Below are 25801 nucleotides of genomic sequence, written 5' to 3' on the forward strand. Positions count from 1 at the left end.
GATCTCTTTTACATCACTTTACTTCACTTAAGTGTCTCTCTTATAACTGCAGAAAGAGGTGCTGCAAAGTCATAACTTAATGTGTGCTGGTTTATTTATGGCTGTGGGTCAAAATGCCTCCTCTGCTGTTTGAACACTTCAGATTGATGAGAGGCAGGGAGGGGGGCATCTGTATACATTTCATACTGTGGATGGATTTCCCCCATGATGCCCAAGGAGCAGCTAGTTCACGATGATGGAAATGTTTCGTGCCAGATGTCAATATGTTCCATATGGATGTGATGAATAATGCAGCATATTTCCAAACTGTGAGACACCAGATATGCAGACATGTCAGCTACATACAATGATAAAAAAAATATATAATCCCATTAGTTATTGTTTGCATTCTGTCATATGTAATTAAAAGCACACATTGTCCAGCAGTGAACAGCCATGTGGAGCGAACGCCAAAGAAAACCAAACACATCAATTCATACAAGTTCATGGCTGATAGCATATCTTGTCATGATAATAAACACATTTTCTTGCTGTGACCTTTCATGCTGCGTTTCGTGACAGATTGTTATGACTGTTATCACTCAGTTAGCTCATTTGTCTTAATATGCATTAAACAGTGAAGTGAAAAAAAGGTTAACAGTGTCTATACATTGAGCGAGCTTGGTTCTTAAACAGCAGATTCAGCAGGGCGACAGTCAGGTATAAGAGTGTTTAGGTGGACAGTGTGTAAGCTGAAGATGTGAACTCTGGTTTAGTATGACTGTGTTACCTCCCTGTATATGCATAAGAAGATGTCACATAACAATATCTGGGCAGACTACAAGTTAAACAAAATGCTTTAGTTCAGTCTTGGATTTTTTATTTGTTTTATTTTTCAGGTCTTAGCTTCGAAGCTACAGTGTAGTTTCACTAAGCAGGCAAACCATTTCAAATGATTTTACAGCATTCAATACAACTATTTTCCTTAAGTCTTTTAGATATGAAAATCAATCAATCATGTATTTGTTTGTTATCATTGCATGCTAATGCAGCTCTAAGTGATGACAATGTTACTTTTGCACAAATAAATGCACAGTTAATGATTATAATCATTGAGTATCACCAGCCGATTTGAATGGCCTGATTACTAAAAAAAAATTGAACCAGACCTTAATGGATGCAAATGGCCGTCTGGAAGGTCAGAAAACACTGTTTAAAAAACAAACTAACAAAAAAAGCAGCACAATGTTCTAAATGGATCGGTAATGGAGAGTGTGTGTGACTTGTTTAAAAATTATGACTCATGCAAAATCACAGATATAGCCCATTATTCAAATCATCTTCAGGTGCTTTTCTATAGCTATCATCTAACATAGCATCATTTTATATTCCAAAATGATTGCTTGGCTTGAAAACCTCAACTGGATGCTGATTGGCTGGGTGACAAGCACCTTACAAAACATGAGGCAGATAGCCAAAAAACTATTTGAGCCTGGTTTCCCTCTTTTCCCATGCATTCCAGCTGCTGGTGCAGAGATAAGCAGCAGGGTGATTAACTTCTACCAATGAAAAGCAGCATCACACTTTAACCTACAAAGATAAAACACAATGTTTCCAAGGTTGATTTACTCCCTCTGTGATTACGCAGGACATAAACACAGAGGTTTAGATGTGTAAAAATCCTTCAGACACATAAACACAGCATTAAGTGTCTCATTAATCTACGAGCCAATTTTTCTAGGACCAAAATAATGCAACAGTTTCTGAAGATGCACTAAAAACATATTTATTTTGTCGCAGTTAAACAGCTCACTGAAGATGTCCTTGTAATAACTTGACACTGCTCTTTCACTCTGCGATTTCTTTGTTGTTATGAGACGTTGTTCTCACGTTGGGTGTAATGTGTTCACCTTGCATCAGCTCCAGCTAACTCTGCCAAGCAAACATGGAGGTTATAGTGGAGAAAACAGCAGCAGCAGAAGAGGACACAACAAAGTCTATGTGGCTCAAATGTATTCAGGAGGAGGCAGTAAACCATATTTATTTGGTCTAGTTGACAAACATGTCAAACATGTGACAGCGATCATATAGAGATGGCTACATTCGACACATTAGATCTCACAGCTGGCCTTTCTGCCTATTTTGTGCTGTATGCCTCGGCCATTATGGAGGTGACAGATGTATGCGAGAGCCACCAGTCGGACATTTTTCAGGGACAATTGTGCCTGTTCACCCAGCATGAGCATTAGTCTGCACTTTGATGTGTCAGCTTCACATACCTGTTTGACAGGGAGGGACGATGTGCGACTGCTTGCCAGGGAACATCAAAAGTAGCTTTCTTATTTAGTTTTCAGTGGCCAAGATGTGCAAAGGACTGCTGCATCTTGGAGATTTTGCAAAAGCGACAGAAGAAGATCACAGTGAAAAAGTGAATCTAATTTATTGTGTGGAGTTAAAATGACGTCAAAGAGCTGGCATCAAAGTTTCCTCTCATGCTTGGTATTTAAAGTGCAAACTTCATCAAGGTGGACAAGTGCATGCAATATAACTGTAATGCTTTCTTTAAGTCAAAGCCAGGGGGGGGGGGGGGGGGGGGGAATAACAATATGGTCCAAAATAAACAGGTTTTAGGAAACACATTTCTTTTCTTCTTCATTTTTGGAGTGTTTGGAGTAAGATTGATGCTTTTGCAAAGAGGGTAAACAGCTAGTTGTGTGGATTGTACAGTAGCTTTTGTTACCATCAAAGGTAACTTTAGCTATACCAACCAGCACAAACCTTACGAACTAACATTCAAAAAATATCTCACTTTAAAACAATAACTCAATGTCTAACAGAAGAGTATGGTGGAGTTGTATTTGGTCAGACCAGCTTATAAACCTCTTATAATCCTGCAGAAAATGATTTGTAAAACAGCACATTTTTGTTTTCACACCTCCTTTTTTATTATTTTAACTTTTTGGCCTTTATTAAAAAGGACAGCTGAAGAGAGACAGGTAATGTGTGGAGGAGAGAGCGGGGTATATATACATCAAAGGGAAGAATCGAACCTGCGGCCAGTGTGTCAAGGTTTATAGCATTTGAAAGATTAGATCCTTTTCTCACAATTATGAGATCGTGAGCCACGATGGTTCATTTCCAAATGCATAAAAGCATTAGTGCAAATGGTAAAAAAAAAAAAAATTGAACTATTATATTTGTCTAATGCACACCCTTCATCCCTAAAACCACTGGAGTCATTCTATAAACAAGCTCTCCAAACTATGGACAAAAAAACAATCAGCTTATAAAAACCTTCAAACTTATGTTTATCCCTTGTCATGGGTTATGTGCATGTAATACATGAATATTAATTAGCCTTGTGCACCAATAGCACGTCATTGGAGGTGCTGGAAAGCAATTAACCCTAATCCCTAACCTTTGGACAGATTCAGGTTAACTTTTCCCTCTGGACCCGCTATGTATGCTAAGCTAAGCTAGCCAGCTGCTGAGTGTAGCTAGATATCTATGATATAAAGACAAGACAGAGGTTTCAATGTTCACATCAAACTTTCTGATGGTGTTTTCACACATACACAAAAACTCCTGAAAAAGGCCTGAAATTCCAGGGGAGCTGCAAATGTATATCACTTGACTGGTGCAATCATCATGTATGATCATGAAGCTGCTTGATACTTTTCCACTACTTTTTCTGAAAACTAATTTTTTAAGATTGTAGTTTAAAAGTGTATTTTTGGGAATATATGTCTTTACTGATAGGACGGTGCATAGAGTCAGAAACAGGGGAGAGAGAGGAGAATGAAATGCAGGAAAGGAGTTCTAGTTTGGAGTCAATTCCCCTACGGCCACCTACATGGAGGATGGTAGCCTCCGTACATGGAGGCATGTAACATAACCACTAGGCTATCTGGCTCCCCGACATTTCTTTATCTTCTTTATTAATCATTCATTATTCACATCTACTCCAACTGTGGCTTCAAAAATCATATCCAAAAAGTATGTAGTACAGTTGAGTTCAGTTTGGCAAATTTGAGATATATCAGATACTCACTATCAACAGATGCATCTAAAATGTACTTTCACTCAATAATTATCTCTCATATCAGCTATTGTCTATTATGTTAGTCTAATGTACACTCTAAAACTTATGGAGTCGTGCTGCAAGCTCTCAACACGTTACACATAAAAACATTCAGTTTTTATCATTGCCATACTAAAGAAGTTCAGTCTTTTTAGTGATAGGAAAACCTGATGGATACAAAAATGTCTGCCCAGTTATAGGATGTTTCATGGCATAGCACCCCCTCCTCTGTCTGGCTTTATTATCTTCAAAACTGCCACAAACAGGACCACTAGAGGTGCAGGGGACTGCAGTGCAGGGGTGGTTAATTCCTTCAGAGCATCACATCAATGGAATTTAATACCACAATTAATCAGAGAGTCAACATCCTATCATCAATTTAAATATAATGTTAAGAAATGGTATATTTAGAAGCAACAATGTCAACGCTGATGCCCTGCTTACCCATGGTAACTGTAACTGTACTGTATCATGTCCCATGTTGGATGTTATCTCTTCTCATTACTTATACTGAATTGTATATCTGTATTTTTCTCCTACTTTTGATGTGTTAATGAGTTACATTTAGTTGTAAGAAGCCAAAGAACATCTGGCAAAGTGACTGATGATGAAATATAGCCTTTTCGCTAACTTGGTTACATTACATCTGTCTGAATGTTGATTAATGAACATTGTCCCTTTTCGAATAAAAAGTACCTTCATCTGTTGCTTCTTCCATTGTGTCAATATAGAATTGCTACTCTAAAAAAAAAAACTGAAAACAACACAATTCTCCGGATAGTCTTTCTAAAATGTGGTAAAATCACATAAATCAGACAATCTGCTACTCAAATCACTTCTTTCATGCTTGCTGGCCCACAATTTTCAATGTGTGTGAACAGGCAGTGTATTCATTTTTTCTCCTCCTGCATGTCTGCAGAGTGATAGACCTAATATTTTCTTTCTGTATTTTTTACTTGTTTTGTGGGGAGTATTTGCCAGATAATAGTACCAGTAGTAAAGTATAGAGGCCGCAGAAGATCTTTACCCCATTTTAAAACCTTTACATAAAAGGGTTAATGAGATTCTTCGTTGATGGTTGTTTTGTGATATTCAAGGAAGCTGTAACCAGACTTCAGGACACCTGCTGACTTCAGATACACCACACACACACAGGAGAAGATGCCTTGCTGTCATACTGCACTTTAAGCCAGTTTAAATGCTTCTCTGAAGAGCAGACAGATACAGGGCATGCAGGAGTGGAGAGCATCAAATGTACGCATGTAGACAAGCGCTACAACACAGGGCACATAAAAAGCTTGTGTGAAAGGCAGCGCTGTGATTTTCATTGCGAGCAAATTTCCTGTTTTCTTTATCATGTTTGCGCTTCTCCCACTTCCCTTTTTCATGGACGGTGAGGGAGATGTTGCGTTAGTGTTTCCCTTGCTTCTCTGTGGTTTTTGTCTGTGATCGTCACATGACAGGAACAGGAAAAGTGGGACGTCTTGCAAACAAATAAAGCTTTTCTAAGAGTCTCAGTTTGGCAAAAGGGATGCAACAGGGAGGTTTTAAATAAATACAGGATTTCACAGATGTTGATATTGCTATACCCTATTTGTGCCATGACATTTTTGGTTACTGTAGAAATGGTAAATGTCCATAGTCTTTATCCAGAGATGTATTGCTCGTTTTTACATACGTTCTGGGGGTTAAATAGCAACATGTAGGCGACAATGCAGCTGTAACTTAATCAATGACACAGTATCTGGCAGAGGGCCAAGGCTTAGGCACTCTGAAATTGTTATGTATGTCCGGTGACGGACACAAGGCCATGCAGGCCATGGAGCAGACATGCACTCTGGATATGGAGTCACTCTGCCTTGGGCTTCAACAAACTCTGTCTCTCTCTCTCTCTCTCTCTCTCTCTCTCTCTCTCTCTCTCTCTCTCTCTGAAAGAAATAAAGTCTACTTCCTGTGTCATCTGGACACAAGGCCGGGCCAGGAGACGGCCTGACTGGCAGTGTAGCTTTGATATCATTGTTAATACAGAGGAGGATGACATCCACAACGTCCCTGTCCTCTCTGCTATTGGGGGAGTTGGGCCTTTCCAACATCCTGCCAGAGAAGGGGTGAGAAAATGAAGGATGTGGCGACAGGCCATCTGGGCAAACTTCCTATGTTTAAAACCTGTGTCCCTGACTAAATCTTCCTGTACCTGCCTCACAGGCACACCGGACAACTCAAGCTCTTCCTGTTCGTAGAGTCGTTTTATTTTTTTAAATGTCATCATTTTCATCATTGAGAAATGATCCCTTGCAGAGACGGTAAGCAAGCAGGTTCTGGTAAATGCTTTGTCCTGAATCCTGTCGATGAAATTCTGCTGGGAAACATCTAAAACGTTTCAAAGATTACAAGCTAAGAAGCCAGAGTTCTTGCCTGCTGTGATGGCATGCACACTCCTAAAACTCACACTGCGTCTGCTCAGAGGCCAAACTTTAAGGAGCTCCATTAACACGCTTGTTAACTAATTCATGGAGATTCAGGCAATAAACAAGTTGCTGCTGGCGGCTCTGATGACCCAGTGTGCTAAATCACTGCTGCAGTTGGCGTAGTAAACAAGGGCAAAGACAGGAGTGCCGGGTCAACAATTATGGTGCTGAACGCCTTAAGGGAGGGAAGCCGGACAATTTCCTCCGGCTCTGCCAATGGACCCTTTCCCATGAACCTGAAGCGACCTCCAATGACTAAGCAAAAGGTATAAGTGACCTACGAAATTGCTGCATGGACTTCCAAGTCACAACCCTAGATAAACAGCTGCATAAATCAGTAGTAATTTGACCGTAATAGCAATGGTGGTTCTTGTTAAACTGATGTGTTCTCTAAATGATGCTTGTTTCCAAGCAACATGAGCACTGGTGTGTTGTATCTACAATGGCCCAGGATCCAGTTTCTGCATCCAGAACAGATGTTAAGTAATCACCCATAAAAAGCATTTTCAGTCCATTGCATTTTAAGAGAGACATGGCTGTTACAGGTGCTGAGTCTCGTGTAATTAGTTTCACATCAACATGTAATTTCTGATGCTAAGCTAACTTTAAGGATCTGCAAATTTGACTATCACTGTCACTATGATGGACTCCTAAAATGCTTGGTCTCAGGTAAACAGAAACATGTGTAGCAGTCCTCCTCAATAACAGTCCAATGTGAGGTGTTTCCACATCCTGGTATAAGATCTTCATCATGGATTGGTTTAATGCACTTGAGCCATGGATCAAGCCATCAGCCAGCAAAGTGTCACTTCAATTTAAATTCAGTGCTTTTGTGTTCAATCGCTTGCAATTTTAAAACTTTGGTCTGTATGGTCACGACAGAAAATCAATAGGTTAATGCTGTTCTGTAAGAAACTTTTGTGGTGGAAAAAAAGTTCATTGCTGAAGTTGGCTTAAATTCTATTTGCACCACAGATAATAATCCTGCATAGTGTCTGATTTTGTATGGACATTTTGAAACAGTGTTAATCAATTTTTAGTGCTATTCCAATGTTTACTGGCTGATCTGACTTGTGTGAGACAATACTCCCATTGATTTCTTCAGGGGCTATGAGGTTTTTTAGTGCCTTAAAGAGGGGGCAATAATCGCATGAACACCTGTTTTTTGTGGAGGGTCAAGCAATAAAAGAACCATTTAGAGATCAGAACAAGACTAAATGCGTCAATTTACTTAATTAGAACTGCTTGTCAGGAGGTCAAACAACTTCAGAAACCCTCTCCCTCTACACCCTTAAACTGCCATTGATAGAGCTGTGTCCGGCTGTAACTTTCAATAATCAGCCATTCCATGCTGACAGCCAGCTGTGTGGAGAAAAGAGAAAGATTCAGGACTTGAACTTTTTCTAGCCGTCCATTTTTATTACAGCTTTTCAATCCTCTTATAGCCATTGGTAAAAAAAAAAAAAAAACATAGTGTTTTGATTTCTGGTACTTTCTGTTTCTTTTTTGGCAAAACTTGCCCAATTGTCCACAGTGGTATATCGGCCACAAATAATTAAAATATCACAGCAACCTAATATGTGTTATTGATATGCAGGCCAAAAGTTGACAATTTTCACCATCTTTTAAAAAGTTAGCATCAAAACAATGTCATCAGCAACAGTCCAGCAGGGGCTGATGCATATGTCATTAAAGATTTTTAGGCTTTTAGTCACAAATCCAAATATTGGACATATTTTGACCAGATTAGGGGCTACATGTGAAGTTAAGGGATTTATAAAGCCTTTACATGAAAAAGAAACTTAAATGTAAACACTACCTATTACAGACTTTATACAAAAGGATGTAAACATGATGTAAACAAGGCTCTGACAACAATACAGCTGTCGGGACTCGCGCTTCTCACTCATTGTAGACGGTCATGACTCAGAGAGACATTTACTGAGGATATACTTGATTTCTGCTGAACTTATGTGGAAAATGTTGCACATTCTTCATTTAAGTTGACCAGGTTTTACTTACTTAACCCCGTAATTTATTTATATTCCTTAGATTTGTTTCTATTAGTTTATTCAACCACCTGCAGTACAGAGAATGTCCTTGTATATTTTTATATCAATCAGCCAAATGGTTTTGCGATATTTCAGCATTGTTGGAGTAACCAACAGACCAACATTGCCATCACTGGAGCCATGCAACCACCATGGCTGCAAACTGGGCACAGAAAACAAGCACGGGTCAGAAAATGAAAACACAAACTCTGCAGATGTTTTCCATCAACTATCTAACACCAACTTAGACACATATTTGGCTTTTACTGCAAATTCCATCTGTTGAAAGAGCTTATCTCTCAGCTTGAGTCATATTTGGGGTGTTTGGGCTTTTGCATGCTGAGAAAGTGAGTGACCAGACATCCAAATGCCCGCGGGGCCTCGCTACTTCATGCCAGTGATGAGTGAGGCGCCGGACGCCTTATTTATTTGGACTTTACTGCAGAGAGCTTCCCACATGGAGCAGAAACAACGGTGGACTCCTCTCTCATCCAGCTGATAGAACGAGATACTCAAAGAAAGACACTGCGGGGTCCACTCCTCTGAGTCCTGAGGTTTGTATCCTGAGATCAGCGCTGAGGAAATACTGGGATACTTTTGGCTAAAACAACTCGACCTCTTTAAGTGGGTGACTAGAATAATACCAAGAGTTGAGAGTCAGATTTCTGGGATGATCTGATCAAGCGGAGGTATGCGAACAGAAAACACTAAGCTAAAAGCAAAATCAACACTCAGCACCTAAGACACACAGTAAGCCAAAGATCATTGGGCTCTATAACTCAGCTTTACGACAGAGAGAAAAGGATTCACTGCTTTCATATGTGGTTCTTTTGACTGGGAACGGTTTCAACAGCCAATTAGGCTTCAACAAAAACAAGGAAATTAAGAGGAGACGAATCAATCAGTGATTCACAATCCATTCATTCATTTATTGAGATGTATCCTATATCGGCAAAGTTACACAGATATGATGTTTTTTGTTGAAGAATTTCTGTAGCTGTGTAATAAAAATGTTTTGGAAGCACCATAATTCAAACCAGAGCCGGAGCGTGACAGGAAGACGGTAGAAGAAGGCTCGAGGTGAACTCTTAAAGCTTCACCACTGCAGCTGCTGTGTAAATTATATCCTCTCCCCGTGAAATGACAATGACTTCTGAGCTGGCAGGTCCACAATCCCCTCTGCCGCAAATCTTCCCCTCAGATCATAATAATGGGAAGCCAGGGCTCTCATCATCAGCCTGCATCAGACTGTAACTCGAGGGGTCTTTATAAGGTCATACATTTGTAATTTGATGACACAATTGAGGGGTTAAGAGGGTTAAATAAACTCTGCCAAGTATTAAAAATAGAAATCAATTAATCATTTAAAACCACACATTAAAAACAGCTTCTATTAATCAACTATTTCAGATTTCAAAAGCAAAAATATATGTGTTCAAGGCCCATATTTTCAATCTTGTGTCAATGTTCTGCATTCATTAGAGGTAAAAAAAAAAAAAAAAGAGAAAAGACTGAAAAGAAAACCTTCAACAAGTCCTAAACAGTCTGCATAAGTCAATAACATGATTCCACCTCCATCTTCTTTTAAATAAATAATTAATGATATAACTTTTTTATTTTAGTTCAGTCTGAGGTGCAAAAAGCGGCAGCATTGAGCCTGAACATGGCCTATGTCTCTCACCTATCTGCCTTAATGTCCCACTTCATCTCTCAGGTACACGATGTGAGGCTGGAGTAGATAAATGTGTGTCCCTTGTATGAAGCCGATGGTTTCTTTTTTGCCTCCAGGATAGGTCTGAGACATTGTGCCTCTATATTGGGTTCCCAGAAATAATAAAAGACAGACTGAGGCAGTGTTTGCTTTATCCAACAGGCCTGCAAAGAAGTCTTTCAACAGATTATTTGCACTAATAGGGACATCAGCTTCCCACATCACATATTGTGGATTGATGAGAAATGCTTATGTTAGTTTTTGCATGAATTGAAGCATTGAAAAAAACATTGGGTAGAGCCTTGAAAGGGAGAAATAAACAGGTGAAAAACAAGTGCTAGTGGCTTTTCTCTTAATTTGCACCATTTGTCTCAAGTTGTACAACTTGAAACAGAGGGCTATTATTCCCCTTTGAATGTATTCAAGTCTTCCTTTTCTCTCTGGACCACTATCTGTCTGTTCCAACAAATGTATGTGACCCACCCAACATTGGAGCGAGAGCTATCCCTCCCCCTGGAAGACATAATTCGAGTAGCCATATGTTGACTGACCCTCACAACAGTCTTCCCTGTTCTTTATGAACAGCTGTTCCGCAGAATCAATTATGAACATCTCAAATATACATATTGAATCACTGGGAAAAAATGAAAACAACATGAGCTATACTCCCAGCCAGTACAGTCACTCACAGGGTCCTGCTTTGAGTATGATATAAAATAGTGCACGATAACAATGCGCATAAGATGTTTCTCCTACTTTTAATACAACAGACACTCTTCAAAAAGTTGCAAGTGACATTTTTCCACCTTACACTGCGTTTATAAAAATAAGATTACATAAAAAGACCACTCAAACTGAGAGATATGAAGAGATCTGGCCCCCACCCAACTCCCCCTCCTTCTCCCCCTCCACATGTCAGTTCAGTGTAGATTACTCAGCTCTCCTCCCATTATGCCTCCTCCTAAATCTGACCTACATACTAGATACATACTACATAAATTGTGATATAAAGACACTCAATCTGTTTCCTTTTTTTCCTGCACCTGATAGCATCATCAATAAACAGCTGCATCTTTACAAAAGACAACAACAGCATGCCTCCCCCTAGTGCCTATCTGCATAAAGACTAAAGACCTCTCACTCAGACCCTTATTCATTCAGTCCAATAGTGAGAAACCTACACTTGTAATAATTGAGCGATAAGTGGTGCGCTCAAAGCTCTACTGAATCCATTAAAAAAGAGTATGTGCACTGCAAAAAAAAAATAGGGATGTAAAGTAGAAAGTTACGTGGAAGAACATGTTTTTTTATGTTAAATATGATCCTACCAAAACAATGTTCTATTCGCTGCATTCACAGTTAATAACATGACAAAGTCAAAGTTAACAAACTACCTGCCAACAGTTTAAAACTCAACCCAGCACAAATAAAACTTGAAGCTAAAAATAAAAGTTCATTCAACCTTATTATTTACTGAAAGTTTGTGTCAACATTCACCCCAACCTTTTCCTTCATAAAAAGTTTTGCGCTCCAAACTCTCAGAGTGAAAAGCAGAAGTCTCCTCACCTGATGCATACGCTATTCCAATCCAAGTCCGACAGAAAAACGTGAAATCTGTCTTCATCTCCAGATCTCCGGTCCAGAAGCGCACAAGCCTGCGCGGTGTTTCTTATAAAGAGTCGTTAGTTTCAAAGCTGGAGGAGACAGTAGAGAGGTGGCTGGAGGTTATGTCCGTGAATGGGGAAAATACTCAGGTGAACCTCGGACAATCGATGCCTGACTACACTCTGCACAGAGACCACAGATCCGAAACGAGAGGGGGGGAAACAGGAGAGAGAGAAAAAAGTGTTTTTTCACCCCTCGTTTGTCTAAAGGATGCACAAGGCACTGAATGGGATTTACAAAGATTTCCCTTTCCTTTGCTCGTGACTGGAGCGCATGCACACCCACCCATCCAGTTCATAAAACAAGCTGAATCGGACGACTGTGTGTGTGTGTGTGTGGGTGTGGGTGTGTGTGTGTGTGTGTGTGTGTGTGTGTGTGTGTGTGTGTGTGTGTGGGGAGGGGGGGGGGGGGTCTGTCCCTAAAACATCCATGACAAATTTCCTTCCTGTACGATCCTAGTCGTCTTACCTCTGTGTTAAAGACCTACAGTGATCACATTATAGCTTACAGGATAATAAAGAGCTTTATTATTGTATAGCACATATAAGGCTGGCACAATTGCACACAGTATAACACAATTTTCAACTCTATGAAGACAACATTGAATGCTATTTTCGAGTTGTGGATTTCCTTTTGTTGCACTGCAAAAATGTTTGATATTGATCTTTATTTCATGGATATTTTTTTTAGGCATTCAAATCCCTCCTGCGTCCAAATAGCTCAGCAGGTATTCCAGAAATGAAGAAAAAGTCCCAGCAGGACAGATGCGAAGTCACCAAGGAAATAAATATCCCAGCGTCTGGAGTAGTATTACATGGTATGTTCTCTTTTGTTCACTTTTAATCGATACAGTCATATATCTCATCCACTAACTCTTCTGACAAAAGAGACAAAAAAAAGTAAACACAGTCCTATCTGTTCTGGCCAAAGGTCTGCTGTCAATTTAATGTAGAAAGAGTTATCTTTCGAACATAAATTCTTTCAGGAGTTCACCAAATCAAAGCTGGCAGGAGAGCCTTGGGAGTAACTCCAATAAAATTGTAATCATTCTTCCAGAGTGGTCAGATGTAATGATGCCTCAGCTGAAACCGACCTGCAAAGGCCTGTCCAAGTCCTGTTAACCTCCCCTCCGCCCACGCATCTATCGTCCTCGGGGAGTCTTCAGACCCAGAGTGTGAATGAAAATCATGTACTGAGAGAAAAACACACCCAAAGTGAGCCCTGTGCTATCTCAAAAGGGGGTTTTAGAAAATTGAAAACCTGTGTACCATAAACTCTCAAATATAAAAAAGTCAGAGGGCATGAGAGGTGCACCCACGCACAAAACGATAGAGTGTTGGGCGCAATAAGGAGCTTTATTCATTAACCATGTGTTGTAGCAGCAGCAGCATTGTGATCAAAATACTCTTAAGGAGCCACAGAAGAACCAGGGAGCCCATTTCAGGCAGTTTAATCAATCCCAGACAGCCTTTTTCAGCACCGTGAGTGTGCTGTATGTATCTCAACTTGGAAATCCATTACATGCATAATAACACCTCAGAACCATCCAACACCAGTTCATACATCACACAGCAGCTGTCAATAAGATGTATGAAGACAAATATTTAGTCTTGATTTGAGTATGTTACTCTGTATTATTTCTAAACCGAGGAGAACCGGACATCACAAGTGTGAAATAACAGGGACTGAAAGGATCATTTGGTGTTATTTTGGGCATGTGTCACCCCCCAGATCCCTTACTAAAATGCACCTCTCTGACCTTAAAACACAGTGTTATGATTGAATGGTTGTAATTAAAATGTTCTCAGCCCAGCAGCGCCTTTTCTTTCATTAGAAAATAAACACAGTAAATTGTTGATAGTCCAACTAAACTATGTCCAGGGAGTAACCAAATCTCATCACCAATTTATAACAGATAATGTCATAAAAACACTTGAGTGGCCAATGTAATAATAAACTGCAGACACAAGCATACAGACGGCAGTGAAAACAAATAACAGCCCTCATGCAGGACAGCATGATGGCCCCTGTTGTGTCAGATGAAAAGCTTTGACTTTGTAATCCTGTCGGCTCCTGAGAGACAACTGAGAACTCAAGGACCTGTCCTTGAAGTGCCAGCACACCATCCGGCCCATCCTCGGGTCAGGAAACACATTACGGACATACAGCTACGATCATAGGAAGGATATGTAGAGCGAGCATGCAAGCCCACTCTGTCTTGCTGAAGTTCATGCCCATGGGCCCGTTCACTCTGTTGCACTCTGCCAGAGCACTTTGAAGTCGCTGTCACAGTTCGAAAGGGTTTCTGTGTTTTGTTTTGATTGAGGTTGCCAAATTTTCTCACCCGTTGTAGTTCATGTTCACTATAAGGCTCCCTGACAAGAACAAGGAGCAGTGCTGCTGCAACTGACCTGTAGATGCTGTAGCTACTAATTCATTTACCATGAAGAGAATCTATTTAATAAATGTAACAGGCTGCAAAAAATGTTTTACTAAAAGTACTTTATGTTAACCTGATCAAACTGCAGGGCAACAAAAAAATGATCAACTACAAGACTGAAATATCATCACATTGAAGGCAATACTTAGATATTGTTGCATCCCCATGCATGCACCGACTGTTGAAGCCATTTTCACATGATGCCATTGAGCCCAAAAATACTTTTTCCCAGAAGTTAACATTCTGAAAGAGACGTATTTTAATAAGAGGAAACATTTTTTTCAAGGTACTTCAACTTCCCAATACGATAAAATCATTAGGTCCTAAAAGTTGTAAAATGCAATTATAGCCAAATTGAGAGATATTTTGTAGACATAATGAATGCATATCAGAGCAACAGGACTGCAACTCCAAGTGTGCATGCTCCATGGGCCCAGTGACGAGGAAGATCTGAGTACTTTTACACACGGAAGTCAGACTTTTTTTGCTTTATGCGCCACGGAACGGCTTTCATAGGAATGAACTTGGCTCCGCCTCAAATGCCGTTATCTATTCTACAATGCATGCATGATAAAGAAATACGTTATGTAGTTACATCACTCAGCTATGTCTTGGAGTTTAGTTACAGAGGTTTTGAGTTCATTATTTTCGTTACATAATTATGTAACAGGGTTACATTGTGGAATCTCTAAGCAGAGTCATCGGAAGGTGACCACGTTCCGTTACAGAGTTCATTTACAGACCTACGTTACAGAGTTAAAGCTCTTGTGAGAAACTTTCTTTTTGTGCTGATTTGGTGACCTTTTGTGGACAAAGCCGTGCCTCTTATCTCCTTACTGTTTCTCTCCTGTATATGTGTAGGCCTAAGTTATGTTTACTGATTCGGCAGCAAGCAGTTAAGTCTGACAGCTACCCTGCTGCTGCAGCTTCAGGCATTAAAATGATTCTGTGGAAATAATCAGTCTTGTTTATTATGGTCCTGTTCACTTATGTTGCTCATGCAGACGCATCAATGTTATATTCAGTCCATGTCATAACCAGCACAAAACTTCTCTGAGGCGTTTTTAAGCTACTGAGTTACGTTACAGTGATCCGTTAGCGAGTTATATCAGAGAGCCACATAACAGTGTTGTGTTTGGGAGCTGAGTCATGAAGCTACGTCAGGAAGCTACATCACACTACAGCGCTAGGTTAGGGGAGTTATGTCACAAAACTATGATACAGTGTGATGTTAGGGAGTTATGTCATGGAGCTATGTTGCAGAGATACAGTGTTTCATTTAGTCAGATTAATATAAGTCCAATGCTCACTTTTCTTTTAACTTTAATTTGGCCGCCAACGACTTCTAACTAGAAAAAACATTTGGCTCTTTGGCTGATAATATTATATACGCCATGTTCACCAACAAGTGGTTCAATTTGTCAGCTGTTAATTAGACTTTTTCTGCAAGTGAAAGTTACCTTTTGTTAAAAAACAAAGCTGTTGAAAGAGGTAAGTGTGAACTAAGCACTAACATCTTTTGGCTACAAAACACTAAAATACTCTTTTATGCTGAGTGGTTCAGCAATGTTAGGTAATAATTGCTTTTGGGTTCATTGAGAAACCTTTTTAAAATAACCTTTTGTCATTTCAGAACTTTTTCTATAAAACGGACTGATATATGCAGCTTAAATTTTAATTCCTCTTACGAGACCACGTACAGCAATAGAATTTAAAACTAAAATTATGCTACCAAGAGGCTCAAAATATTTGTCTAGAGAGAACATGAGGTCGAAAAAGAGCAACGTAGCGTACACATAAAGGCTCTTCTCATAATCTCTTCATATTTCTGTGTCAGACTGTATAAATGAATTGATTTATTATTTAATAATGTACTTAAGAGCACAATTTAGTTTTCATTTCTCCGTTTAATGCAATCCCCTCTCAGACCTCTACTACTACTAAACTTCATGTTAAAATACTATACTATAATAATATAACCTTTTATCCCAATGCAGCCAACTTTTTTGGTAACTAATTTTTAGCTCCTGAGTAGTTCAGTTGGTTAAGGAAAAGTGTGAAATTATCACGGATACCTCTATGTGTTCAACAAAAGTAAAAAGGCCATCGGTCATGAGATTGATAATGAACTTATAGTTATTTTTAATGCCTATAAGCATGGTATGTGTCAGACACTGATTTACAGCAGCCTTTTGAAAAATGTTCCACAGCTAAAATTGTCGATAAGCCGTTCTTTGACAATAAAGCCTGATAAGATTTTTTTTTTGTAAAAACAATACTTAACAGCACGAATGTTCAAGAAAATACACAAAATCAGAAAAGCAATAAGAAGCTTTGTCCATAGGGGGCGCTAAAATTGACACAATCCTAAAATTCTTCACAAGCTTAATTATAATCACAATAATTCATACTGTTAAGTAGAAACCATGTAACTCCAAAGTTGATGATCTTATTTGTTCCTATTTGAACATTTCTGATCATCTAAATGATTAAGTTTGTATTAACAGGTAGAGACATCTTTTCTCCATTATATTTACTTTCACTTTTGATAACAGGTTGTTAACTTTGCAGATCACACTAACTTATTAAAGGTTACAAAATGCATGACTATGCATTGTAAAAGCTCTACTTTCCCACTCTGACATTTAAGGCACACAGAGGCTTTCAATTAGAAGAGAGTGGTTTTTTTTTTTTAATCTGAATTTATAGGTCAGTGTTTTTCTTAGTGTTTCCTAAACACACTGTTTCCATGTAGTCGCTGTAAAGGGGAAATGCATGAGTCCCCATCTGTGCCACTTTTCCAATCTGCAGAGGAGGCAGCAGCATCCTGCTTTCTGTGCCCTGAGGCTGGTCCAGCAGCCAAGAGGCATCCCCACTGTCACTGTGTTTATGTGACCTTTCACCTGGCAAGAGGAAACAGGATGTGGGTGCTGTTGTGTGTTTGCAAAGATAACCAGGAGCCCGCCTTTTCTGGCTGTTTCAGTGTCAGAGATGGCTCGTGTTCTTAGTTGTGTGTTCTGCTTTGATGATGCTTAATAACATCCTTGATTATTTCAAGAGAGGTCATGGAAGTGTGCACAGTCCCAGCTGCAGAGTAAGATCAAAGACAAGAGTTTGTTTAAAAGAAAAAGTGATTTGGTTTATTTAATGAATCAGCAGGTTGAACATCATGTTTTTTGGTTTTTATCAGGAAATGACTGACATGCATAAAAACAATGTCAAATATAATGCAAGACTGAAAACGTCAAAGAACTACGTTTAAGATGTTTATTAGAGTGATAAAACATTAAAAATGAAAGAGCAAGATATTCTCTGTTCAAAGTAAGGCACATGTTCTTAATGTAAATGATTCTAAACACTAAAAAAAACACAAATTAACAAGTGCTGCAGGTTTTCTAAAGAATTCATAAGGTGCTCCAAAGTTACATCTTTTTTTTAAGCCCAGTCAGAAACATAAAATAAAATGCACAAACATTCAGACTTTTTTTTTTTTAAACATGAAGAACCCTAAAAACACAAAACTCAGTAATAAAGTGCAGGATACCTTGATGCTGACCGAACTGATTGAAAGTCATTTTTTGCAAGCGGGCAAAAGGCCAGTTTGACTTGAGAGATAATTATTCAGAAGATTATCGAAAGCTCAAAGCTATTTACTTTAGAAATTTGGTTGAACAGTGAAGAACAATTTGTATGTGTAATTTCATGCTTCAAGTTGACTATTTGCTTTAGATATTTCTCTGCGGATTAATTTTGCAAAATCAATGAAACTCTTACCCTCTTACTCTTAATGATTTCAGAATATCTTTTCTCAGAAAGATTCCATATCAATTTCAGAACGTTTCATGGATTTTGAAGTCCATTTCAGAAAAAAAAAAAACTTACAGCATCTGACAGTTCACTATCTCTACAGCATGGAAAATAAGAGAACAGTCTGAAAGATTAAAGTCAGAATACCAACAACAGCAGCTCTTTCTGAGAGAGAACAGTCACTGTTCAACAAGTGAATGGACAGCTCTAACATCCTGGAAAGATTTCATTGATTGGTCCTGTGTGTCAGCCGGACAGAGCGACAGGTGGATAGTGGATGAGTTTGATTGGCTGAGGTTTCTGACAGTTGTCGCTGATGCAAGGGCTGAAGAAGGGGAACACCTTACCCCTGGGTCCGTTGGTGAACGAGTACAGCAGACTCATGTCGTCGGCGTTGTAGAAGGACACCCTCCTCTCCTCGCAGTCTAAGAAAACGCCGACCCTCTTCGGGGAACATCCCAGCTGCAGCCTGGACCAGGGCTGCGTGCCGGCTGAGTACTCGTTTCCGTTGCGGACTCGCAACGTCCAGTAACCGCTCTCAGGGCTGAGCTTGATCCTGGAATGACGGTCTACGGCTTCAGAGGCCACGCCCAGGTCCCACTTAGTTTTGGAGCCCACTTCTATCTCCCAGTAGTGTCGGCCTGACTGGAAACCCTGAGCAGCTAGGACATTGATGCACTGGAGGAAGCGTTTGTTGTGGCCCATGTGTGGGATCACAGCTTCACATTCTACCACCACAGTTTTGTCCCTGGAGACGTAAATGCTTGGGTGCGCTGTGTCAACATCGAACGTTAATGGAGAAGGACCTTTGGGGTGAGACAATTCATTCAATAATTATAGTGGTACAATTTTCTTTAATACCATTCAACAAAGTGTACCATTTTAAATTCAAAAGCTATTAATCAGTGGAACAAACCTGTCGCCAACATGATTATGTTACAACTTCTATATCTTTATGCTCTGGTAATTATTCTGCAATTACCCCCTTTGTTGGGGCAGAACCAGTTGTCAGCTCTCGTCTGAATGTGTTTAATTAAGCACATGAGAGGGGAAATTACCTGGCTTCAAAGACTTGAACATTTTTCTCCATGTGATGTACTGCAAAGGGGCCATGTACTTGCTGCAGAAGGCATTTATATCAAACTCTGGAGCAATATCCGCCCGCACACATGGTCTGTCGAAAGAAGGCAAACAAACGCTCAGTTATCTAATTTATTTGTTTAACAAATGACACTAAATGACAGAAATCAAATAAGCACAGATGCAAAATGCTAAAAGCACTGAATCATCTGAAACAGTGAAAAGAACACTAACCTCAGCTGTGGGAGCTGGATGGAAGGAAATGAAAGGAGAATCTGATTAACAACAATTTGATGCAAATCTCTCAGGTGAAATGTGGTGACATTCTTGAATTTATTTTAGGTTGAGATGTAATTTACGCTTTTAAATCTCGACAGCAACCTTGAGGCATTAAACTTTCCAACAAAGTTTGATTAACATCTAAACTTTATTTTCTAGCTGAGTCCTCACCTCTGTCACTACAACGTTCTCAGTGTCAGCGCTGGCCTGCTGCAGCACTCTCATATTTTCCTCAAGCTCTCTCAGAGCCAGCTCGATGGCCTCCAGGTGGTGTTGGACTTTCTCCAGCTCCTCCTCCTGCTCTCTCCTCAGCTGCTCCAGCACACAGGTCTCCTCGTCCTGCAGGATCTGATGCAGAGCTCTGAATTCTCCTTTGACTCGAGCCTGCAGATCCGCTCCAAGTTTCTGTGTCAAAGAAAAACGACTGAATTCACAGGTAGAGGACATAATGTAACATGTTGCTTCCTTCATTTTAGCACATTTTTCTTTTACCAAGTGGAAAAAGTCGATTCATCAAAGATGTTGCCAAGTTGCTTTAAAGCTTTAAATATGTTGCAACTCTGAACTGCAAAAGTATAAATCTCTGGAGTCTGACTTCAAAAGATGAAGCTGCACCTTAAAGCCATGTGTCAAACATAAACATTGAAGCAGGGAAGGTTTAACCATTCATCATCACTGCACAGCATGCCCAAAGACAATCAAACTTTGATCTTGTGTTAGTCTCACATTCATTAAATCAGTTTTATTTTATTTTATTTTTTTGGGGGGCTTTTGTGCCTTTATTTGAGGGATAGGACAGTGGATAGAGTCGGAAAACAGGGAGAGAGAGAGAGTTGGGAATGACATGCGGGAAAGGAGCCACAGGCTGGATTCCCGCCCGCTTGAAGGACTAGTGTACACACATGGGGCGCGCCCCTAACCTCTGCCCCACTGTCACTTTAATTTTTACATGGAATTATGGAGCCTTGGCAATGTTTTTAAGCCACTTAAAGTAGAATAATAATTTGTTCAATGGACCAGATCTTTCTGCATCAGCAAAAATGATGGAGTCAGAGGTTAGGAAGTCATTTATGCACGCAAGCGTAGACTCCATAATCATTTACATATCAAAGCACAAATTGTCATTTACAACATCTGCAAACACCAAACATGCACAGCAGCATATTGCAAACAGCCATTAGGGAGGGATGTGTGCATTCTTATCTGCTAAGTGCCACCATCCCACAACTTCCCCAGAGGAGTGTACCTTTATGGTTTCCATCTTGTCTTTGTCTCTGCGAATACTGTTGATGAAGTCATCCTTCCTCAGGCGGTGGTTCTCCAAAGTCTCCTTCAGTTGTTTCTGTTCGGTGTAATGCAACTCACATCAGGGTGGGAACAGAAACAATAACTCGTAGAGAGATTGTGAAGAGAATCAGGGGACTTAATAGCTTTATGTGTAATAAATACTACAACCTTTAGATCGGTGATATTCTTTCAGTTTTGAGACAACATTCCTTAGTTTGTAACAGAGAACGAATTTTGAAGATATCTTTATTGTTATGTGCCATACGTACTGGACATCTAAACAATTGTTTCTCCCCCAAGCCAAACTGCTATAATACAAAAATAGCAAATAAAAATCTAAATACAGATAAACAAAAGTAGTAGACAATGTGCAAAAATATGTGCAAACAACAACAAATGTTCATAGACTTGAACTTGATGTAAATGTATATAAGGCCCTAACTAGACAAAAGATGGTGCTCCAGTGTATTATTGCTGATAACAGTGGGAAAGCAAAGGTTAAAAAGTGACATCAGTGTTAAATGTCTGCTGCTTATTTTGGTTTTCCTGTTGAGGTGGGGAGAGGGGAAGAGAAACAGAGAGCGAGAGCGAGAGAGAGAGAGAGAGAGAGAAACAGAGAGAGAGAGAGACTGACAGACAGACAGCTGCTGCATGATAGGTGGTGGAGGTTTTTGAAGTCCAGGGTTTAGTGTGGGGGGTGGGGGGGTGATGTTTCCTTAATATACTTGATGATTTAATTTAATTGAATAGACTCCAACAGGAAGTTAAAAAATAGTGTTTGACATTTGGGTAACAACACCTGAAGTCACCATGAGGTTAACAGTAAACTAGCAGAGCCTGACTAGAAGGGACTGTATCCAGACAAAAAAAAATACACATTAAACATAAAACCACTTTGAACTGCCAACACAAAAACAGAAAATGAAACATAACCTGTAACTTAATCAACCTAATGGGTTTTTTTATAACCTTTGGACAGAGCCCAGCTAGCCATTTCCATTTGTTTCCATTATTTATGCTGAGCTAACCTGCTCCTGGCTTTAGCCTTGTATTTACAGTAGAGACGGATATCGATCGTCTTATCTTATTTTCTGAAATATATCTTATGATATATTTCCCAGAACAACTAGAAAGTAGAAAGAAAAAAAAAAACATTTCAGACACATGATGAAAAACAATCTCACCTCACAATAGTGACAAAGGTAGGATTAATTACAGGAGTTTTCGATTGAATTCTACTGATATGAACAGGGTTTTTCATTATTCTGGCAGAGTGTTCTGTTTTCATTGCTCAGTCATAAAATCCTGTCATATTATAAAAAGGGAGTGGATAGTGAACTTTGTCTTGGGCAATTTAAACAACATATGTTCAGGGTGTAACTGAGGTTCATACACACGGATGTGGACTGAAAAATACACAATGTTTGTATTCAATATCTATAACTCGCCTACAGATGTAACTTAGCTCATGTATCTCTGGTACAGTGAAGTACAATGTAGACTGTCTCAGTCAAAATAGAAACATGAGGTTACAGGATGGTCATTTTAATAAGTACATCAAAATAAGTCTGAGGCTGAACTCACCTCTAGGTTCTTGAGGTAGGTGTCCGAGGTGGTGGCCCTGACTTTCTCCACCATGGCTGTCACAAGGTAGTTGGTTTGAAACTGTTTGCAGCTGAACTCCTTGCGGCACTGTGGACAGGTGACAGGTCCCTGGGTTCCTCTCCAGTATCTGGAGATACAGGGCTTGCAGAAGTGGTGCATGCAGGCCAACATGACAGGGTCCCTGAACAGGTCGCAGCAGATGGCACATGTCAAGTCCTCCTTCAGGCTGCCTTTGGAAGACGCAGCAGCATTCGCGGCAGCAGCCATTGTTGAGGGGAGTTTCCTCTCCAAAGTGTGTTTACACTGACGAAGAGAAAGCAGAGGCCTGGAGGCAGACAGGGACAGAGAGAAATCAACACAGACACTATGTTACAGATTTGTTCGGAAAGTAAAACACAGATACAAGTTTACACCCTAGCAACACATTCCTGTTGTTCACTATTTTAAGTTAATCATTGTCTACATCTGTACTCCTTCTCCAGTCAAACATTTAGATCTAATAGCTGCAAATGACTCTACTTTCTGCTTTGTATTCGTCTACGTCAAGTGTATACGACAGCCAGTTCAAGTGTAAATGTTAATCAGGGTTACAGGAGCACAAATCAGGTGCTTTATCACGGGACTCTATAAGCTAGCTTGTGATTTGTATTTTCAGAGAAACGCTGGGTCAGATGTTTAGTTTGACCTGAAGGCTGCTAGCTTTTAGCCAAGTACAGCAACCAGTAAACGGTGAGTTAAAGCATCGCGGATTTAAAACTTGGACAGAGAAGACCTTAATCAACATTTTTATAACACTTTGGTGAACTCACGTCGTCTGTTGTCCAGAGAGTTTTGTGGCCAAATACTTCACAGTCCCCCCATCCGCTCTGTGATCTCTGCTCGGCTGCTGTTTGGGAACAAAACGTACACATCTACTGCGCATGTGCCGAACGAAAGCCCTCTTTTGATTGGTCCTTATGTTTCAAAGTTAACAGCGGGGATGTAGGTTCCTCCCATAGACTGTAGGCATTTTTCAGTCTTTACTTCACCTTTTGTCTCTCCTTTAGTGCTGTTGGAAAGGGTAAAAACTCTATCTATCTATCTATCTATCTATCTATCTATCTATCTATCTATCTATCTATACTATATTGATTATATTAATTAATTACTAAATATATTAGTTAATTTTGGCAAAGGGTCCAAATAATGATGGTTTATGTTGCCATTTGATGTATTGTACCAGAGTTATCTTAAAGCTTATTTACTTCTTGGAGCGCTGGTAGAGTTTGGTTAGTGCATGCGCCCCATGTACGGAGGCTATAGACCTCCAAGCGGGCAGCCCTGGTTTGAATCCGACCGGTGGCTCATTCCCCACACATGTAACCTGTAACATAGTGTCCACCTAAATGCAAAATAAATCTTTAAAATAAGGCTAATTTACATCTGGTAAATAGTAATACATGAGGTTTACAAAACTTTCTACATTTTTCTTTTAATGTGATTCAAAGTACAAGACCAGTCATAAATTACACAACATTCAACATTTTCTATTTTTCTAATGAAAAGTGGTCAAAACCAAGGCTGCAAAGGCTATACGCCTCCTTGTAAATTCTTGATTCTTTCAAATGCCATGGCTGCAGTTTGCAACACAAGGTTTTGGCCTAAGCTATGTGAAATTCAGAGTTTGAAAATGTCAATACATAAGAAGCAGAGGGAAAAAATATTTGTTGAGAAATAGGCAAGAAATCAACTCTGTATAAGCACATACCCTGTGAGTCAGACTGTGCGTCATTAAACTGCCTCAAAATGTGTCAAAATCAGAGAAGTGCACCTGTAGCCAATTAGATAGCGTTTGCAAAAGATCCACTGCTATTCATTTTTGCAGCAGATCTGGTATATGTTGGATAAAGAAATTCACACCATGTAATTGAAACCTCCCGCCCAAATGTTTACCCATGGGATCCAATTTTCAGACTTCACATTCTGTTTATATTTTGAGATCAATACTTTATAGGCACTGAGGAATTACAGGCTCTGATCTGGACCATACCTGTCAAATTTCACCTCTGTTGGAGAAAACAAAAAGAGAAGCAGGTGCGGGATATCTTAGTTTGTGTGTCCTCCTCCTCCAACATTCATTCAGCCTGTGGGATTCAGCCCACACCGCAATACAGCACTGTAGAAAACAACAATTTTCCTCAAACCATCCCTTGTGGCAATGACAGAACTCCTTTATCATTCACGCTTGCAAGTCATGCTGAGAGAGGTGTCAACCTTGACTGCAGAGTTACCTTGTGCACATGGAGGCAGAGGGACAGCTCTCGTAATCGAGGGAATAAATTGAGGTGGAGAGGCAGCCCGTCCCAATCAATAAGGGTAATCTCAGTAACCCAGTCAATCAGCTCAGCAATCATTTCATCATCGCATAGAATCACACCGAAAGGATTCAAGGATCTCATACAGCATAGTTTCCTGGATGAAAAATATCACCTTGGATACTGATTGGCAACTCTTTAGCTCAACAGACATGCTGAAAACAGGACTCCATGGAGCCATGGTCTCTTTTTCTGATATTAAAACCACATCCCTAGAGACTGGCAGTAGCTTAAGCTTCTTCATTTATGTGTAAAGGTTTTCAGTTGATCTGATCAAATCCCACTAAATCCTTGGTTATAAATGCTACAGGTCATGCTGTCATGGTCATGTCATGTCAAACAGAGTGAATGCTGCAAACAATTTGTGAAAATTGTATTACGTTCTGTTATATTCAAGGTTACTTTTTGCTTAAAGATGTTTTTGTGAAATCATTGTTACAATTTTTTTAAATCAAAATTAGCCTTGAGAAATGTGTAGACCACAGCCATATTATCTTTTCACTAAACTACAAGCGTGGTGAAAATATTTGAAAGAAAATTACTCCAGTTACAATTCAATATGACGTCACATAGGCTATTCAAACCCTTTAAAAAAAAGGTGAATCAATTCAGGTGAATGACTCACTCGAATAAATGCTGATTGAAATTCACAACCTAACTTGGTTCAACCATTTCTCAGTGTTTTTTTATGTTTTTTTTCTTGTGCTTTGGCATCCAAAACTTGCATGTTTTTGTTTACAGCTTAACGAGCCATTCACCGCAAACTTTGATCTATTTTAGGAAGCCATGGAAGCTCAGAGAAATGAGCTTGTGAGATTTGTGTCTTCATTGTCTTCACAGTGAATCAGCTAAATCTGGCAGCGGTTTCATGCTGCTGCACAACAACAGCAAGTTGTATCACTGACTAGGCCTACTTTAGATGCTGTTCGTTTGATAGCTGAAAATACATCAGTGATGTGCAGCCTAAAAAAACTCAACTTATGAGAATGTGCTG

General features: G+C 39.6%; 2 protein-coding genes across 3 annotated transcripts in view; both read right to left on the minus strand.

Annotated features, from left to right (window-relative positions):
* The window catches only part of flt4 (fms related receptor tyrosine kinase 4), a 47170-nt gene extending 35225 nt beyond the window's left edge, over positions 1-11945 (minus strand). For both annotated transcript variants that reach the window (XM_061048652.1, XM_061048651.1), the window contains exon 1: positions 11857-11945. In XM_061048652.1, coding sequence (XP_060904635.1) covers positions 11857-11914 — 58 coding nt within the window. In that variant the 5' untranslated portion in view covers positions 11915-11945. The remainder of the gene's footprint in view (positions 1-11856) is intronic.
* Positions 11946-17508: 5563 nt separating this feature from the next.
* Positions 17509-23370, minus strand: trim105 (tripartite motif containing 105). The gene is made up of 6 exons (XM_061048655.1): positions 23263-23370; positions 22433-22778; positions 20808-20903; positions 19721-19966; positions 19261-19378; positions 17509-19008 (listed from the first exon to the last, which is right to left on the minus strand). Exons 2-6 carry the CDS (start codon positions 22718-22720, stop codon positions 18449-18451), a joined length of 1308 nt encoding a protein of 435 aa, XP_060904638.1. The 5' UTR covers positions 22721-22778; positions 23263-23370; the 3' UTR covers positions 17509-18448.
* Positions 23371-25801: the final 2431 nt, after the last annotated feature.

The sequence above is a fragment of the Labrus mixtus genome, chromosome 10 (genome assembly GCF_963584025.1).
Source record: "Labrus mixtus chromosome 10, fLabMix1.1, whole genome shotgun sequence".
In the NCBI taxonomy this organism is placed as follows: domain Eukaryota; kingdom Metazoa; phylum Chordata; class Actinopteri; order Labriformes; family Labridae; genus Labrus; species Labrus mixtus.